The sequence below is a fragment of the Aspergillus tanneri genome, assembly GCF_003426965.1.
Source record: "Aspergillus tanneri strain NIH1004 chromosome Unknown AapTan_2_pilon_pilon_pilon, whole genome shotgun sequence".
In the NCBI taxonomy this organism is placed as follows: domain Eukaryota; kingdom Fungi; phylum Ascomycota; class Eurotiomycetes; order Eurotiales; family Aspergillaceae; genus Aspergillus; species Aspergillus tanneri.
The window spans coordinates 1,993,639-2,012,057 of NW_022984629.1; the positions used below are offsets into that span (position 1 = coordinate 1,993,639).

Below are 18,419 nucleotides of genomic sequence, written 5' to 3' on the forward strand. Positions count from 1 at the left end.
CGTCCAGACGGAGGAGTAGAACGACAGCTAAAATCATGGAAATAACTGACAAGCCTCGTTCGAGTATGCACAATGGCATCATGATCTTCCTTGCATGTAATAATTTACGTTCGAAAACGGCTATCCATACCCCATACAAACATACCGATAAAACTTACCTATAGATACGGCCTACTTATTGTAGCTATGTACCGCCTATTTTTGGACTCGACTTTCCAATCTTTCTAACTACCTAGGTAGTTTCACGTATTTAAGTGTGAAATATATGCGATTTCAAAATCTAACCTCATATTTGATTCTCAAAATAATACCAACGGCCAGCCACACTATCAACAATACGGAAGAAATACTAAATACAGCGTAGGTAAACATGGAATACTCGGAATACTCCTCCGTACAGGTCGATACCGACGGATATCCTAATTCAAGTCCTGTAATCCGCACTCTGTAGACAACTTACCCACCGAACTCCACCTCCTACGGAGTACTGGAACATGGATCCCCTCCCTACGGAGTACACACATTGTAGGACAATAATTAATGGCTTGATCGGCCTGCAGCTAATATTGTGGGGGAGATCAATCAATTGGCGAATGAGATCCCAAGTAGTCTGCAGAACTTCAACATACGCACAAGTCAATCATTATGGACACGGCCGATATTTTGCTAGTAGTAATATATTCGATGCTTGATCTTGGGTTGCTTTGGTATCTCCTATGTCTTTAGTATGTAAGGCGAAGGAAGCTCAAATCAGACAGTGCTGTCGCATTAAGTACTAGCTAATGTACAATTTCATAATACTATACAAACCAGTTTCCTAGTAGACAATTTGTACATCATCCCACCAGACCCAAGCTGAAACCAATGCAGATCAAAATGAGAGCAAAGCAAGCCAAAAACATGCTGGACATCATAACATAGAATCGTACAGAAGTAAATATAGTACATCGTAACAGGAAGATTCATAACGCGGCATGCTTGAAGATCCATCCAGGTAATAAAAATTAGCAAAAAATGGCAATCTCGGCTCGAAAAAACCCCATATGGACAGAATTTGCTTCTTTTGATGCGAACATTGTAAACCACCCAAAATATTAACCAAAGTTAGGAAATCTATAACCCCCGTAATGCCACGAAATCAAAAAGAAGAACCTGCAGTCTGAATTCATAAACACCCATGCCAACAAATGATAAAAAAAGGCATAAAGGAATAAGAGAACATGTGCGTCATAATAAAAAAATAAAACCAAAACTGATGAGATCGATCAGTGAAGGTTGCGGGGATACGTCATATCCTCGTCCGTATTCTTATGATGTCATCACTGCTGATTTAGGCTGCAAGGAAAGCAAGCCATAGGTCATAAACGGAAAGTATGACTGACGATCCGGAAGGGTCATCGAGTCCTTTCCCTTTTGGGATTAGTCCATGACGTCAGACATTTTCCGTCGTCATCCCAAGTCATGAAAACATTGAGTGGGTGGAAACAGCGTTGTCGCATTGTTGAAAAGTCGTATTCAACAGGTCATCTCATTCGCCGCTTCGCGATTGGATGTTGTCACCCATACTCGATGGGGAGAGGGTCATACATCCCCCTCTTCAGTTTCCCTCTTCTGCGGCTTTAGTCCCTGCCCTTCCGTCTCTGCTTGCCTGGCCAATCGACTTCCGGATGCACCACACGCATATGCCGGGTGAGCGCATCATTGCGTGAGAATGTTTTCTCTTCCGTGCACAGGTGACAGCGAACCTTTTGCTTGCGCGCATTGTGGATCGTGTCTTCGTGCCGTGTGAGATCGTAAGGCCGGGAGAAAATCGAATTGCACGGCTTCCCTGTGGACGGATTAATCCGCTCACATTTGTGGGGGCCTGCCTGCGAGTTGCGAGACGAAGTATCACGACCGACAAGGTGACCTCCTGGAGTCGTCTGGCGGTGGGCCTCGCGCTTGTGCTTCTGGAGCTTAGCCGGCGTCTCGAAACGTAAAGTGCAGCCGTGATAGGTGCAGGTGTAGGTTCCACTATCGGCGGAAGTATTTTCCGGCCGAGTAATCCGCTCAGTGACAGGGTGAATCGATACCTTCGACTGAGCCTGTGGGGAGGGAATTTCGGTGCTGGGAAGCACATCACTCCCGGTCGAGTCGAAGTTCGGGAGAGACGCAGGGAACTCGGGGGTCTGGTGCAGGAGGTCGTTTTGCTGGGGTGGCTGCTGACGGTCTTGTTGCTGCTGGGTAAATGGATATTGCTGGTTCATTCCACCTTGCGTAGTATACTGGCTGGGAAACGATTCCATCGACGTAAAGTTCTGCGCTTGTGGGAACGACGAAGAGCTATCGCGGCGTAGTCCCAGCGCCTCACTAAGGTTGAAGTCGGACTGATTGGGTTGGAACAGCGACAGGTCGTTTTCCTCGCCTTCGTGGAAATCCAACAATGCATCCTTGGGCGACATCGTGTTTGACTCCCCCTGGCCTCCTTGCGACTGGCCAGCATTGACTGCGCTGTGGGACACAGGAATGCTAGTCGCCATCTGGGGCTGTTGGAGGGCGGCGTTGTTATATTCAGCAGCCAAAGGAGAGTTCTGCCGGAAGGGAGAACGCCCCCGGTTGATGCCTGACGTGGGCGATTGGGAGCGTGCAGACATATGACCTTGGTTGGCAGCTTGGAGCCGATCCGCAAAGACATTTCGGTAGGGAGTCAAGAGGTTCTGCTGGTTGTTCGTAGTTGGCTTAGAAACCTGTGGCATGGGCATCATGGGGTTATAGAGCTCGTCTTGATAAATGTCCGAGATGGTGCGATTGAGCTTGGGGATTCCAACCGACATGTTGTTTCCGTTGTTGACACTGTAGTCTGGAAGGAAATCGAGGTGTAAGTAGTCATCCATCCACGTTTCTATCACAGGATATTTCTCACCATGGACCATCGACTTCGACGCGTCGTCGAGTTCTTCGATGTTCGTCTGTGGAGTGACCGGTGAGTTGTGGCTCACGCTAGATACCGAAGCTGGCAGAGAGTAGTCGCTTGACGGTTGCTGTTGGTGTTGCTTCTGTTGCTGCTCCACTATAGCCCGTCTCATAGAAATCTCTGCTTCAGGATGACTACCATCATGCGACGATGGATCGTAGTTCTGGAAAGTGGTACTCAAGAAGGAGTTCTGTACGGGGGTCTGAACAGGGGTGGGTAGAGGCTTCGACACAGGGACACCGTTAGAGCTCCTTTGGTATGAGCTGCCCGCCGGCGCTGATCTGCTTGAAGATGAGCTGGATGACGTTTTCGGGTGCGAATTCTGGGGGTACTGTGCTGTGCGGGAGACGTTGTTCGGAATGCGAGCTGGGTTTAATAGCAGGTTTCCTTCCCAAGCGGGGTTGTTCGCGACAGGTTGCTGTGTTAACATTGGACTGCTGTTGAAGAGATACTGATGTGGATATTGGTGTAAATAAGGTTGAGACACTGGTGGTGAAGCTGAGGGTTGGAAGTGATATGAAGGGTTGTAAGAAGATGCAGGTGTCATCGAAGGAGCTTCGAGAGAGTTGCCGTCGAAGACGGCAGAAGGGTAGTCCGCGGCAATGGCCGTGGAGACGGGAAGGTGGGAGATGGAAGAGGCCGGTGACGAAGACGGCGACGAAGGCGCGGAAGATGGCGGAGAGACAAACTGGAAGTGCGGATGGTACTGAAAAGGGGATTGTAGTCGTGGCTGCTGCTGGTCAATGCACTGCAGCGAAGCCTCTTGGGAGAAATCCGGGAAGACCAGATCGTCTTGTACGCAAATGGGATCCTGATAGTTGACAAATGGCGCCGATGCCGGTTCAATGATGAGGCCTTTACGTACAGCGGGCTGCATGTACATAATCACGATTGGTCGTCAGTGGCCCAGAAGGTTTGCCACTGGGGAGCCCGGAGTTTAAATAGTAGTCGACTGGCCCGTCGGCCTTGGGGAAGGGTGCGAGCAGATGATTGGGAAGAGGGTTTGGCTCGGAGTTAAAAGAAGAGATTGATGCAGTTAAAATCGAAGTCTCTGGAAGTACCGGCGGATGGAGGCCAATAGGGACAGGTGGTCGGGGGGGCTCAGTTGATCTGTATCCGTGGGAAGGGTGAGCGTCCTAAAACCTTATCGGATTTTCTGATTAGTTGGAATTTTATCCAATGACGAAAGTCGAACCAGTAATTAAGGAAGGCTTGGGTGTCCAGGACGATGGTCCAAGGAAACTTGTAGCTGATGGTGTAGTATGCGGGTGGGCCGGAACTGGTAACTTACTATAGTTATAGGTAGGCGTTGGGTGGAGGGAAAGGATTGATAATCAGGAATAAATAATTCGATGATCTGAAGATGAGTAAAAATCAATGGCGAAGGGATTCGGGAATAATAAATAAATAGATATAAACGAAGAGTGTTTTTGGTCTCTGGTAGGAAGTAAGTGAGTCGAGGAGTGGGTTCCGTCTGGGGTTTTATGACGTTGGGTTCGCTCAATAGAGTAAGTGCGCTGTGCATGTATGGACGGTGTTACCGGGACAAAAATACGGACCCGGACGATCCATGACTCAAACCGTACGGGTATTACGGTATGTATTAAGAGATGTGCGCAGTCTGGGGTCCGATGGTGGGTCTGTCCTGCCCATTCAGCAGAGAGACAGGTATCCTATTCTTCCTTGGACTTGGCCAACGCATTATGGAATGGTGGCTTGTATCCCTCGAGGATTAGGCTGCCTTAGTGCCTTTCACTGTTATCTCCTTACTCCGACCCTTTCCTGTGTCTTCTCCATTGTTCTTCGCTAAGTCAGCCACAACTAAGTCTATTTTGCCGGATGTCCGAGATCTTATTATTAATTGTGACTAATTAGTATCATACTTATTATAATCATAGAAATAATTATCATAATTATTTTCTTACCATTATTTCTTACTACTTTATGATTAACTATTACCAATACCCCTTGTCCGAAGCACTGCCGAACCAAAACCATTTTCTTTGGTTCTAGGGCAACCAATGAGATGCCGAAGAATGAAGGGAGCTAAGCCACCCGAGGAGAGATCGGGATCTCGTGTTTCTTTTTGATCGGGCCACAACATTCTGAGACCCTTGCAGATGACATGTTCGACGGGCATATCATAGCATGGTAGGGTTGTGTAATTATTGGCTGGGCTGTAATCTATTGTGGATATATAATTTTTTTGTTTTGCTTTTGTCGATGATCTTTTTCTGCAGAACTGAAGCAAAAAGGAAAGGATTTCATCCTTGTTTTATTTTTGGTTGGTCTTTTCCAGCTGGACGCGGGTAGATCATTCGCTAGATCCCCCATCAGCCACAGACTGCGCCACAGTTATCTGTGGCTAGTGGTCAATCATTGCATAACTTAATCATAATGGTTCGTGAACTATTTGTCATCTGTGATTCATGGTGACAATAACATCACATCGGAGGTACCGTTGCCGATCCAAAAAAAAATAAGAGAAAGAAACTTTTCTGGTATGTGCTACGACATTCCATCACTTTCATCACATTTTCTGGCTTTTCGCTCAGTGGGTAGGAGATATCGTGTTGCTTCGGGGTTGGTTCGGGGATAGTGTGAGCCAGCGCCCAGTGTTCCCCGGCTGCGCAGCAGCTAGCCCTAGTCGTCTGATTTGCGGCATAAGAGACCCGAACAGAGGAGGTTGAAGTAAGTTCTCAACATTTTCGGCCAATGTTGGAGACATCGATGCTGACATCTCTACCCTCGCTCTGTCGAAATGAGTCCTCTTATCCCTGGCTATGACCAGGGAATCAGATCAGCTGATACCTAACCTCTGTCATGATATGACTCTAGTATGGACTTGGCACTGCATGGATATCGACCCCTCCCTTAGGTACCTAATGCTGTGATTGCCGAGTACAGCCGACTCAGTCATCGCATGGTATGGTAGCATCTGACGGGATTTGCTTTTGAGTCATGCGGTTTGAATAGCCTGGTTGTGACGGTAGGAGGATTCGTTTCTTCTAGGGTCTAGGGGCTCAACCTCGGAGGTTTTTCCCTATTGATGAATATGCCATGTCTGGCCGAAGCATCTTCACATGCAAATACAGACTCAGCTGGCTTGGGTAGCTTGTCAACGTAGTCAACAGAATTCCTGTCAAGCCGAGATGACATACAAATGGCCACTGCTTCCGACTCATGCAGGGTAGAAGGGCAGATGAGACAGTGCAAGATACAGGTAGACCCAGCTACACTACATTTAATACTCCACTCCAACCGCTAAAGCATCAAGTCTATCAAACCACAGCCAATGTCCAGATGCAGAACCCTTTCTCAGCCCGGCCCCACCGCGCTTCATTTGCAAGACAACAGCTGAACCTGGTGGCAAGTACCACTACATACATACTCCTTGATTTTCTTCCCGTAAATGATGCATTCAATCGGAGCATGTCATGTCCGACCGTTGGACCATTAACCGAGATAAGGTCGCATCGGAACCATGTCCCCGTGTGTCCCATCGATTGGGGGCCATGCTCCTGGGAAGGATATTGGGACATGGGAAACCGGGGTTATGGTCAGATCTAGCTTCGATCCGACCACCTGGGGCGGGTCTATGGGTGGATATTCCGTGGTCAAGAATAAGATCAGCTTTTACTATTTTTCTTGGATCCTGGCTATTCCGGTGCCACGTGTGGTTTATCTATCTATTTACATCTGTTGATGTCTTCGTATGACGGTTCAGCTGCATCATGACTTTCTCTCCCTGCTGGATTTAAGTTACACCTCCAAAAATTGCTCGAGTCTCGCAAGATTAAGTTCGAAAACCTAATCCAGTATTTAGAGTATACGAGTACTACGTAGATCCATAAGAAGGGGGAAGAACACTCTTGAGGTCAACTGTAAACTACATATATACATAGTGATTTCGAGCATTCAGTTAGCAGGGATTACTAACCCAACCGGTCAGCACCTTAACCGGTCGCACTTTACCCGGTCACACAGGGATCACGAACTGCCATGCCACATGTTCTCAGACCGAACATGGGCATATGCATGGAAGAAAAATTTTTCTTCTAGCGTCTCATACGATCAAGTTAGACTGGTAGGGCGAGAAGGGATCAGACGACATGATTGGAGAATCGATGTCTGGTGGCTGTCGGTGCGAACACAGCCACAACTTTTGCAGAGACCTAAAAATGGGGGTATTTGGTACTTCAGCAAGGGTGTGGTATTTTTGGTAATTTCGGGGAGAAGATGCAGAATGACGAAACGTTACATTTTATCATTTTTTGCTGGAACCCGGACATACTACTAGTGTGCTGGCTCCGTAGGGATGACAATCTAAATTAGGTTGTCACGTAATACGAGGTATGCAGTACGAGTTCTGCTAGTGCAGGAAAAATATGCAACTAATTCCCATGTACCCGGACAAAGCCCTTGGCCTCGGCCCCTCTGCGCGTGTAGAGTTTTTCTAGAAGCCTTCTAAATTTGGGCATCAGTGATCATCCCTGTAAAAAAATTTGTTCGGATGCATCGTATCCCTTGTCGCTTTGACAATGCTATTCTGGTATGGGAATTCGCTATGCATTATTATGGACTAAAAAAAATTTTTTTTATCCACCCCTGTCGAAAACCATTGCGTAGATCATTGGATCATGGCTTCTGGACCAGTGCCTCTCCAGGCCTCTCTCTACGTAGCTGTCTGTCTAGTCAACCGCTAATCGAATATGGATACATCTACGAGAGTAAGGTGAAAACTCTGTCTGAATGCGACCCTTCAGTTGGCTTTGTTGACTGCCTAGGTTATCGGAATACCCAACTCCTGCACACCGGGACTTTACTTTTATCGGTCGGAAAATAAACAGATACCGACCGTCGTAAACTCTCATGTGAAACATGGTACGCATACAAAGCATATTACGATTTTTAGATACTCTCCAAACCCATCAAAACCACAAGACGGAAAAAAGGGAAATTAAAAAAAACAAAATATCTATCCCGTCATGTCCTGCGCGCAGACCTGTCGCTGCTGGGTCGTCCTCATTCGGCCCGGTCGATCAAGATCGGGACCACGGCACACCCACGGTTATCAGAACCGAGAGTCCTGTCGACACCGTGCTAAGCCTAGTTGCGTTGCTTCCGGCGGCCACAATTGGCTGGTTTCAAGGGCATGGACTAGTAGGAAAAATTCCTCTTGTCTAACCCTATCGGTAGATCGGCTTACGACTCAGTCGACTCTTAGATGTCCTTATGTTGTCTGTCTCTGGTCAGTGTCGTATCGTTCACACCTAAACTGTCTAAATAGTAAGACAGGTCTAATATGGTGCATTATGGGTCTCTCAGCTGGGTAGTATAGATTATAGAATGTGAGTCTGGCTAATTTGTACATAATAGTATCTACCGTCTCATACCCTGGTTCATCTGTATAGATACTCCAACGTATGGAAATCTCTGTACTCTGCTAGACATGCCAAGTATGAGTATCATTTATCGGACTTATAGCGGCCCCGTTCCCGCGGGCGCCGAACAAGCAACAATGTCAAAGTCAACGAACACCGCAAGTTGACCTTACTGGGAATCTGTCATTCATCGGCTCAGCCAGAGGATCAGAATTTTCATGTATTATCGTACTGGTAAGCAGAGATAGTAAACTAAAAAAGAAAGAATAAAGACCAACGAAAGTCTTGCAGTGTCAGCACGACTTCGTTCGTCTGCACAGCCTCGTAGGGATGGTCTGGACTTCTCGGCCGGTCGGAGTCCAGACCAACCCCCAAAACTACTGGGGTCAGATGCAGACAGGACTACACATCAAATTGTTCACCTTCAGAGTACTCACCTCGCAGTACTCTGTAGGAGCTCTCGTCTCCACTGGGAACCGTCTCCCTCTGTATTTCAAGGAGTGAGCCGATACTGGATCCTAATGAGAGGATGGTCACATGCTCTGATCAGGTGAAACATCACGTTACGACAGCATCTATTTATAGATGATGGATTTGCTATGCGATAGAGTATTCGCAATTATATCCTCCTAGTACTCGTACAGTCTGTGTTTCACATGACTCTAGTTAAGTAATTACAAATCTACTTCCTAACTGGTTGGATGGATAGGCCGGTTCAAGGCGTTCCATCTTAGAGGTGGTTGGCATTCCCAGAATGATTCACTCAAGAACTGTCATGTGCCCATGATCCACGGTCGATCGGACCCAATGATTCATACAGGAGAATGTAAGCTACTCGGGATATTTGAGCTAAGCGCGTATTTTTGAATACCAAAAAGTAGATAGATTTCAATTAACCCGAAAGAGTGAGGCTTAAAAGACCAGTATGATGTGCCGATGTTTTAGTATCAAAACTAAAAATTAAACGGTCGGCGCTTTTGTTGAAATAAGTGTCGCACAGTATCCAAGTCTGAGATCACCTTCACGCAGAGCCAATGACGGCCGTCCTGGCGTCTTCGTAGAGCGGGGAAATCCCCGTCCAGTGTTTGAACTAAAGCTCCAGTCAGTACCTACTTTGAAGGACCCTAGAAGAGGCCTGTTTGATCTTACCTGGTACCATCCCTGTCCAACCAGGACTTCCAAGCCGGGAATGGTCTTCCATCCGGCATCAGAAGCAAGCTGCATCAATGCTGTCACCGCCGGCTTGTAGGCCATCTCCAGAAGTACTCGCGGGGCCTTCTCCCCGGTCTTCACAATATCCGCGTCAGCCTCCTCGGCACGTTCGAACATATGACACAGAGTCTCACGCATGGCGGGATCGATCGGTCTGTCGGCGGGGATAGTGCCAATGGCGACACTGGGGATTTTGTCCAGCTTCTCATCACCCTCCACAATTCGAATATCGTAGCCGGTGGGGAATGTCGAGACCACGCTCTGCAGCTTGCTGGGGGATCGTCCGATGATGTAGATCGGGGCGTATCCCATACTGTGGAGAGCGAAGATTGCCGCTCGAGCGGTTCCGCCACCGCCAATAACCATGGCGCTAGAGTCACCATTGGTCCCCTGGACACCAGCGTTGCGAAGGGAGAGGATCATTCCTTGCCAGTCAGTGTTGTAACCAACCAGCCGCGCCGGCTTGTCTGTGCCATCGGTGATGGGGACAATTGTGTTCACAGCACCAATGATTTCGGCCTCCTGCGCGACTTCATCCAATAGGGGCATAATGTCCAATTTCAAAGGTATCGTAACTGAGGCACCACCGAACTCAGGAGAGCGTATGAAACCCCTAGCATCTTCGGCGTTGCTGGTCTCCAACCGGGTGTACTCGTGCGGTAGGCCCATTTGATCGAAGAGCGTGTTGTGCAGGTCTGGAGAACGGGATGCTGCAATCGGTGTCCCGAAGATCGCGAACTTCTTCTTCTTGATCTCTCCCATCAAGGACAATCCCCTGCGGATCTCGGCCGCAGAGAGTTGACCTGGAGCAGCCTTGAATGGGAGGCTGGGGTGAGATACTGGGGTCATGAAGCCGTTTAGAATACGGCTAAGCTGCCCGTTGTCGCCCATATTTATCGCGATGACCGGAACGTCGTGGGCGCTTTCAGCCCAGTTCTTGAATTTCCTGAGTGCCGTATTATCGTCGATGCTGTTTGCAACCCCGACAAGCTTGATCACGTCACCGTACTCCAGTGCTCTGTTGTAAAACTTCATCCAAGACATATTGGCCCAAGAGAGCTCGCCCTTTGGGTCGTGGTGGGAGGCGATGATCTTCGAGTATCCCTTCATCTCAGTGACAGCGCGGAGCATCTCATCGGGGAAAGCTATTTCCAGATCGACAAATTCGCTGCCAGATCTGATGGCGAGTCGATACAGATCCATCGCCGCATCGTGCGCATCATCAGGGAAACGACCACCTTGGCTCTTGGTCCGAATAGTGAAGATCAAGGGTAGTGTAATGCGGCTACGGAGGAAAGACATCTGATCTGCGACGTAGTCGACAGAAGGAATGTCGCTATCCGAAGATGGATCCTTCAACAAATCGACTCGCAATTCTACGGCATCGGAGCCGGCGCATACATCTGGTAGAATATCACTGGCTTCTCGTAGATTGGGTAATGTCAACGACACGAAGAAGGATTGGGGCTTGCGTTTGATGATGCTGAGATTGTCTACCTGTCCCGTGACTACCTTCATGAACCGGGTGAAGTCCTCGGACGCTCGATCTAGGCCACCTGAGCTCGCGTGTTGGCTATAATACTGTATGTTACTGCATTCATGGAACCATGGCTTTCGGCGAAGCCACACACCCATCATGTCTTCCACATAGGCAGGACGGGTCTTATCAGTTGAAAGGAAATTCATGACCTGCTTGATATCGCGCATGATGAGCATGACAGTTCCCTTTGTTTTGTGGTAATCGACAAGCAACTTTCTGGCTTCGGGCATTTCAACCACACCCCCCCCACAAGCGAAAACGTAGCCTGTAGATCGTTCTTTCAGTGTGCGCTGTAGGAGACTGAGCTCGGCATCTCTGAACCCTTGCCAGCCCCGCTCTTTGATGATGTCCGGAATTGCCATGCCCTCGTTCTGTTCAAGTTCAGTGTCCAAGTCGACAAACGGCCGGTTCAGCGTCTTCGCAACCCAACGTCCGCTTGTAGTCTTGCCAGCACCACGCATACCGATGATAATAACGGAAGCACTGGTCTTCTCAGCCTGTGTCAGGGCTGAGGACTCATCGTCCAGTTCTTTACCCTTGAGCTTTACGGTAAACAACTGTCTCAGAGTGTCCCACCAACCTGGCCACGTCTTGCCAACGCACTCCTTCTCGAGAATGAGAGTCGATTGAGGAGCCACCAGTGAAAAAACGCTGAAGCTGAAGGCGATCCGGTGATCATCGTAACAGAAAATACCGCCAGTTGGCTGCCGAAGAGTCTTGCGATCAATGCCATCGATCTCGAGACCGTCGTCATGTTCCCGACAGATAACGCCAAATTTCGCAAGCTCGTCCTTCATTGCCTTGATCCGGTTGCATTCTTTCACTCGCTGATTCGCAATTCCGTAGATACGAGTGGTGTGGTTGGTGCCATCTCCACGAGCCACAGCCGCTAGTACAGAGGCCGTAAGGAAGGCGTCTGTCGTCGGCTCCATGTCCACGTTGGGAAGTGGCCGTAGGTTGCCATTGGGAGGACCGACGACAGTGGTTGATGTGTCAGTCTGCTTCACTGAGCAGCCCATAGGTCTCAAGACGTCTACGGCGAAACGCGCGTCACCCTGGAGAGATTTGGACCCAATGTTGGGGACCGTGCAAGTCGTTCCGGTGATTGCAGCAATTGCCAAGGGATAAGTTGCGGAACTGGCATCACTCTCAACGACGTATTCATCAGGGTTAACGTACCGACCCTGGGGGATGTGGTATGTGTGCTCCTCACTGGTGGACTTCTGCACATCAATGCCAAATGATCTCATCATTGCTGTGGTCATGTCGATGTATGGCTGCGAGATGGGCTTTCCGCCCACCAGCTTCAAAGTGACAGGCTCCTTGGCGTATGGGGCACACATAAGCAAGGAGGAGACATATTGCGAAGACACTTTGGCGGCTAGGTTGATTTGCCCTCCCGCGAATCCACCGGATGCAGCGATTTTGAGGGGGAGGCTGCCCTTTTTCTCCACGTATTCGATTGATGCACCGTTGGTTGTCAACGCATCAACCAAATCGCCGATTGGTCTCTGCTTCATGCGGTTATTACCTGTGAGCAAGCTAGATTCCACGCTGCCTGCTGTGGCAAGCGTTGCAACGGTGGTGAGGAAGCGAGACGCAGTGCCTGCGTTGCCAAGGTAAAGGGGTGAAGGGTGTGCTTGGAGATCTCCACCCTTTCCGTTCACCACGAGAACTTCACCCTCTTCTTCCCAAGAGAAGGTGGCGGCCCCAATCTTCTCCAAAGCGTTCAACATGACCTCAGTATCATCCGAATGTAGCAGGTTTTTGATGCGACAAGTACCTGAACCAAGAGCGGCCAAGACCAGAGCTCGGTTGGAAATACTCTTTGATCCCGGAGGTGCGCAGACAACATTCGACGATGGGGCAACACCGGGTTGAACTTCGATGCTGGGAGCGAGTACAACACTTATGTCTTCATTTGCAACCACGCTGGCCCTTGGCTCGTAGGTACGGCCAATTGCCGATAGGAGGACGACTTTCTTCTTCGGGCCGTCATTTTTCTTATCCAAAGCCATATAGAACAGTAACTGGTCAACTGGGCAATGCTTTCCTGCAGTCAGTTTCCTGATCCGTGAATCCTTCAATGTGGTAGGCAGGCCATAAGCGGAAATACACTTGACGATGCGAGAGACAGCAACGTCCTTCAAGAGACCAAGGTGGCGAGCGAGCTCTGCCTCCTTAACCATACCAATCGCGACGCACTCCCCATGAAGAATCTGGGGGGTCAGGATTGCCTCGATGGCGTGACCGATGGAGTGACCCCAGTTCAAGAGGTTCCGCAGACCACCCTCGCGCTCATCCGCAGAGACAACGTAGGCCTTATGGCGTGCACAGGCCAAAATTCTGGCCTTCAGAAGATCCTCAATGCCCTCAAACCGGCGTTGGCCCGGCTTCACTTGACGGCGGACCGCCGTCAAGATCGCATCAGCGTTGTCCTCCAGGGCAGCGAATTCCTCCTCACTTGAGATGGCGGCTGTCTTGATCACTTCGGCCATTCCGTTGATGAACTCCCTCACGGGGAGTGTCTCTAGAAATTCTAGGTCGATGTAGATCTTTGTCGGTTGCCAGATGGCGCCAATGAGATTCTTGCCCAGCGGGGTATCGATGGCGGTCTTTCCTCCGATCGACGAATCCACCATCGCCAGGAGAGTTGTTGGAACCTGCACATATCGCACACCGCGCATGTAGGTGGCAGCAACAAAACCAGTCAGGTCTCCAATAACACCCCCACCTAGGGCAATAATCACAGTATCCCGACCACACGGGGGATTTTGGCTCAACATCCAGTCTTCAATGTCGGCTTTGGTCTGTCGTGATTTGGACACTTCACCCGGGGGAGCATGATACACCAGCAATCGAGGCGATGATGCGATAGTGGCGGTGGCATCTTCGAAGGTCTTCTGGAACGCAGGAGTATAGATCGAACCGATATTGGTGTCGGTGATGAGGACGTAGGTCGTGGAGGGGCAGTCAATGATCAGGTTCTTAGCAACATAGCTACGCCAGAGACCGAAATCCACAATAATGCTCTCCCGATACTGGTTCTCCCCACACAGGATGCTAATCTTTGTAGGCTCGGTCATGGTCGAGCGGCAGGAATCGTAGGCACAGCAAGCAACGGAGACAGCAATTCGATGGGAAACCACAGTCTCTATTCAATTCATACTGTGGGTTGCAGTAAGCGTTTAAAGCGTCGCACTGGAGAGTACTCTCTCAGAGACAAGAGGCGACAGGGGAGAAATGGAGGAAGAATAAGAGAGTACTCCGTAGTTGCGAGAGAAATTTGGAGTGGGGCTTCAGCTCTATTCAGCTCTGCCCAGAAAAGAACAATGAGAAGCACAGGGGTGCAATTGGAACAAGGCTATAAGAATAGAGCTGATCCGAGAAATTATCTGGCGATGATTTCCGGTAAAAGAAAGGAAAGGAGAATGGGTCTCCGTGCGAGTTGAAAGTGATGGTTGAGGGTAAAGAGGACCATTGTGGAAGGTTTGTGAGATTTGACTCACTCCGAATTTGCCCCACGTGCGACATACCTGTAGTTTCTTTCCAGTCCCGCTCCGATGTCGCGTCGGCATTTGGAGCACAGCAACCCGCTGCTGGATTTTCGCGTAACTATTCTCAATGTAGGTGAAGAACGATGATAGGGGCATATTGATCTCCCATAATAGTCCAGTCTATTCACTTTAGAAGACACATGAAATAGCCAAAATACATTGAACAAACTCCATCCCTGATAAGATTCATTCCAAGTCCCGGATTTTCTCTCCCCGTAAGAATAGCAAACAAACAAACAGACACAAAAAAAAAAAAGGTCAGCACATACACAATGTAGGTAACAGATCGACACAGGAGAAGCTATAGATAGAATCTATAGGTATCTACTACTCCACACCAGAATTATCTTAGTAGCGTCCATATCCACCCGGAGGATTTCTCGAACCATAGTGGTCCCGGCCTTGATACCCCCCTCGGGGATGCCCTCCGCCCCTTTCACGATAGTGTTGCGATTGAGATCCCTGCTGGTAATAACCCTGCTGACCCTGACCCTGACCATAGTAGTCCTCTCGGACATAGTCCGCCGAGTAATGACCTTGCTGCTGGGGAGGACCACCGCCATATGCGCCCCGATCATGATGTTGAGGATGACGGTAATTCGAGTGACCTCCACGTGGAGGTGGCAGTGGTCCTCTGGAAAAGCCCGTGGACCCAGGCACCGGAGGTATCCAGCCTTGGGGTGCATTGGCGGTAGGCTTGAAATTGGGATCCAGATGCGCCGCAAAGGGATTTGGTCGCTCGCTGGAGTAGTTAATACGACCACCCCGGTTTCCATTGCGGAGAGGTGCTCCCCCAAATGATCGGCCCGAGTGCTGGGCTTTGGACTTGACCGCTTGGATGTCTGCGTTGTCTAATGCCGGCGGAGGGAACTTCACGCCCCGAAGCAGCATGGACTTATGAATATGTGCAGATTTGGGAACCTCGTAGTTGACCCTAGACAGGAATACCAAATGTTAATCAAAGTCGAGGCAATGGTGATGATAAATAAGATGAGATAATACGTACGTTAAAGAGCGATCTTCTTCCAGAGTAGGCATGCCGTGCTCCTCGAGAGTTGATACCAAGGAGCTGTGTGGAATATATGTCTCGTTACGCTCTACTTTACCCGCTAAACCTTCACTCACCCGCATGTTGAGTCTATATTTTGGAGCACCTTGCTTCTTGGAATAGAAGTTGGCGGCCAGATCTTGATATAACGGATGGCTATCCGAGATCAACAACACCTCTCGACCCACGGAATTGCGGAGTTTCTCGTCGTCCGTGAGGAGGGGATACTTCTTCTCCATTGCAGCCAGTAGTCGCTTCTCATCAATGAATGGAAGCAATACGACTCCCTGCCAAGCAAATTTCTTTCCGTTCAAGTCCACGGGGAAATCTTCTGGGTAGAAATCGATAATCTCACTCTTCGGGTTGCTCATGAGATCGTGGAACACCTCGGGGATAGCATGATTCGACGAGGCTGGGAGAACGCCCATTAACTGTTCGAATGGCTTGAACGGGATTCCTTTGTCAAAGGATAATTCCATATCATCAATATCCACGAAATCTGCCGCAAATGGCGCGTAATGATAAGGGTAATACCAGGTCCACGACGGACAACCTTGGAAGTAATATAGCAGTACCCATGCGAGGCCTTCGGCATATGCGCGTGCGACCTTGTGACGAAACTCCTTGTCTTGTGGATTCACACCAAACTTTTGCTCGTAATATCGATCGGCGTAGCCTTCTTCCCAGAGACGAACGTTATCGGGGGGCATATCATTGTCGTCTTGTTGGGGCTTCGAATCCTGGCTGGGTGATTTCCCATCATAGTCTTGGTCTTCAACGGCCCCGGCCTTTCTTTTTCCTAGAACGGACGGCGAAGTCTGAATTGACTTATCGTCTGACGGTTCATCAGCATCGGTGGAAGACTCCCCAGGGGTCTGATTATCCTGCGAGCCTTTCATAAGTTTTTCTTTGAGAACAGCAGCGGCACTTTTGTTGGCCATGTTGGCCCTGTAGACAGCGCCGCGGTTAACCACCATGCTGTGGGTTAGCTCTCTGGTCTTTCGTGATAATTCTCCTCGACCAGGTGTAATCAGCTCCACCTGATCAGGAGCTGCCATATCACCGCCACCGCGACCTTTGCTGGTCATGGGCGACTCATATGCCTCGTAGCTGGGCGAGCTTCTTCTGCGCTTGCTGGCACGCTCCTTTTCTTCTTGCTTGCGCCTTCTCTCATTCGCCTGCCTCCTTTCATCAACTTGTCTACGACGACGGAAGATAGCATCTTCTTGCTTTGCAAGGCCTTGAAGGATAAGCTGCGCCTTTTTCAAATCGACATGCCCATCCTTCGTTAAATATCCTCCCATGACCGGAATATTATCACGCCAGATTGCAATTAGAGTATCGATGCCATTCTCACGGATATCTAACGAAGGTAAGTGCGGGAGGAAATCATTGCCTACGAAGAAGCACATGAACACCCAATCATCCAAGGCTCGCTCCAAGTCGAAAGGAAATGGCTGTCCCGGAACATACAGTTCGACAGCAAGATACTCCCTAAGAACTGAAACATTAAGCCAGATGAATGGCTTGAGAGAAGAACCTTTGCCCTTTTCATCAAATTCTCCATTTTTTTGCTTTGCTTGGCCTTTGCATTCCTCCGCCTTGTGACCGGCTTGACCACATAGGTGGCAGGTCCGCGCCTTTGACTCCTGAAAGAACACATCTTCTCGTAGAACCCGGAAATAAGGCTCGTGAGTCGCAAGTCCCAGCATGATCAAGTCGGCATCCTAAAAGACCATGGGTTAGCTCTGTCTCCTACAAGTGGAAGATCACCAAAACCTACTAAGCCGTAGATAACATGACGGGTGTTTGGGTCATGTTCCGAAGCTGCCCGTTGCGACCGAACAAATTCCATAATCTTATGCTCTCCCTCTCCTGGGACAGTTGCATCGGAGATGATGATTTTAAGCTGTTAGAGTCAGAACCGGAATCGTTATGAGTATGCCACGGGGTTCCAAACCTTTTCCCAGGCGGGATCAGTGTTGAGCTTGTAAGCAATCCAGTAGCGTAGAGCTGCAGCAAGAATGTCCATGAATGGAGTACCGGGCGTGATCACGTTGCTGTCCCATGTCTTCTGGATGACATCTTCTTGGAGCTCTTGATCTGCCTTGTTGCCATTCTGTTTCGCAAGCATCTTCCGAAACTCCTCCTTCTTTTCATCGGCCTCTTTTGCCTCCTGGGCAGAGCGAAAACGACGTGCACGTTGCTGGTTCATCTTGGCTCGTGGCGCCACACCATCTAAAGGACATCGCAAACCCCTCTGGTCAGTAAGTGTTCGTACAGCCGTTGTAAGATAGTTATCACATACCGACAGCAATCATCAAAAGCTTCCTCGGACGGACCATGTTCACTACTCGGTCGGTATATTTGAAAATCTCCAACATCATCTCCTGCTCATTTGCGGGCGGAGGTCTCCCCTCTGGGTGAGTACATGGATGGACGATGCCATTCATATCCAGATACAGATTATCCATTTCATCTCCATTAGGATTTGGACGAGTGGTATCAACTGGGATCTCTTCCCCGTTGACCTCGTAAGGAAGCTCCTCGATCACCGGCGAGATGATTTTGGGGTATTTGTTGGACAGCCATCGGAACAGCGCTGGGACACCCATGATGATAAAAAAATGCTAAAAAAGGTGACAGATAGAAATGCAGGCAAATAAATTCACGCGAGACAGAAACTCAAATCTCGGATAATTTAAACACTGTCAGCGATGTGGTC

General features: G+C 49.2%; 3 protein-coding genes across 3 annotated transcripts; all 3 read right to left on the bottom strand.

Moving 5' to 3' along the window:
• Positions 1-1,619: 1,619 nt before the first annotated feature.
• Positions 1,620-3,830, bottom strand: ATNIH1004_000635 (stress-regulated transcription factor RPN4; the record flags this gene model as incomplete). The annotated part of the gene is made up of 1 exon (XM_033565343.1): positions 1,620-3,830. The coding sequence occupies one exon, from the start codon at positions 3,828-3,830 to the stop codon at positions 1,620-1,622; it is 2,211 nt and encodes a 736-aa protein (XP_033431100.1).
• A 5,528-nt stretch (positions 3,831-9,358) lies between these two features.
• Positions 9,359-14,175, bottom strand: ARO1 (pentafunctional protein ARO1; the record flags this gene model as incomplete). The annotated part of the gene is made up of 2 exons (XM_033565344.1): positions 9,359-9,427; positions 9,487-14,175. The coding sequence occupies 2 exons, from the start codon at positions 14,173-14,175 to the stop codon at positions 9,359-9,361; spliced, it is 4,758 nt and encodes a 1,585-aa protein (XP_033431101.1).
• An 819-nt stretch (positions 14,176-14,994) lies between these two features.
• On the bottom strand, positions 14,995-18,309 carry rat1 (5'->3' exoribonculease Dhp1; the record flags this gene model as incomplete). Its single annotated transcript, XM_033565345.1, has 5 exons — positions 14,995-15,580; positions 15,653-17,421; positions 17,478-17,603; positions 17,655-17,932; positions 18,003-18,309. 5 exons carry the CDS (start codon positions 18,307-18,309, stop codon positions 14,995-14,997), a joined length of 3,066 nt encoding a protein of 1,021 aa, XP_033431102.1.
• Positions 18,310-18,419: the final 110 nt, after the last annotated feature.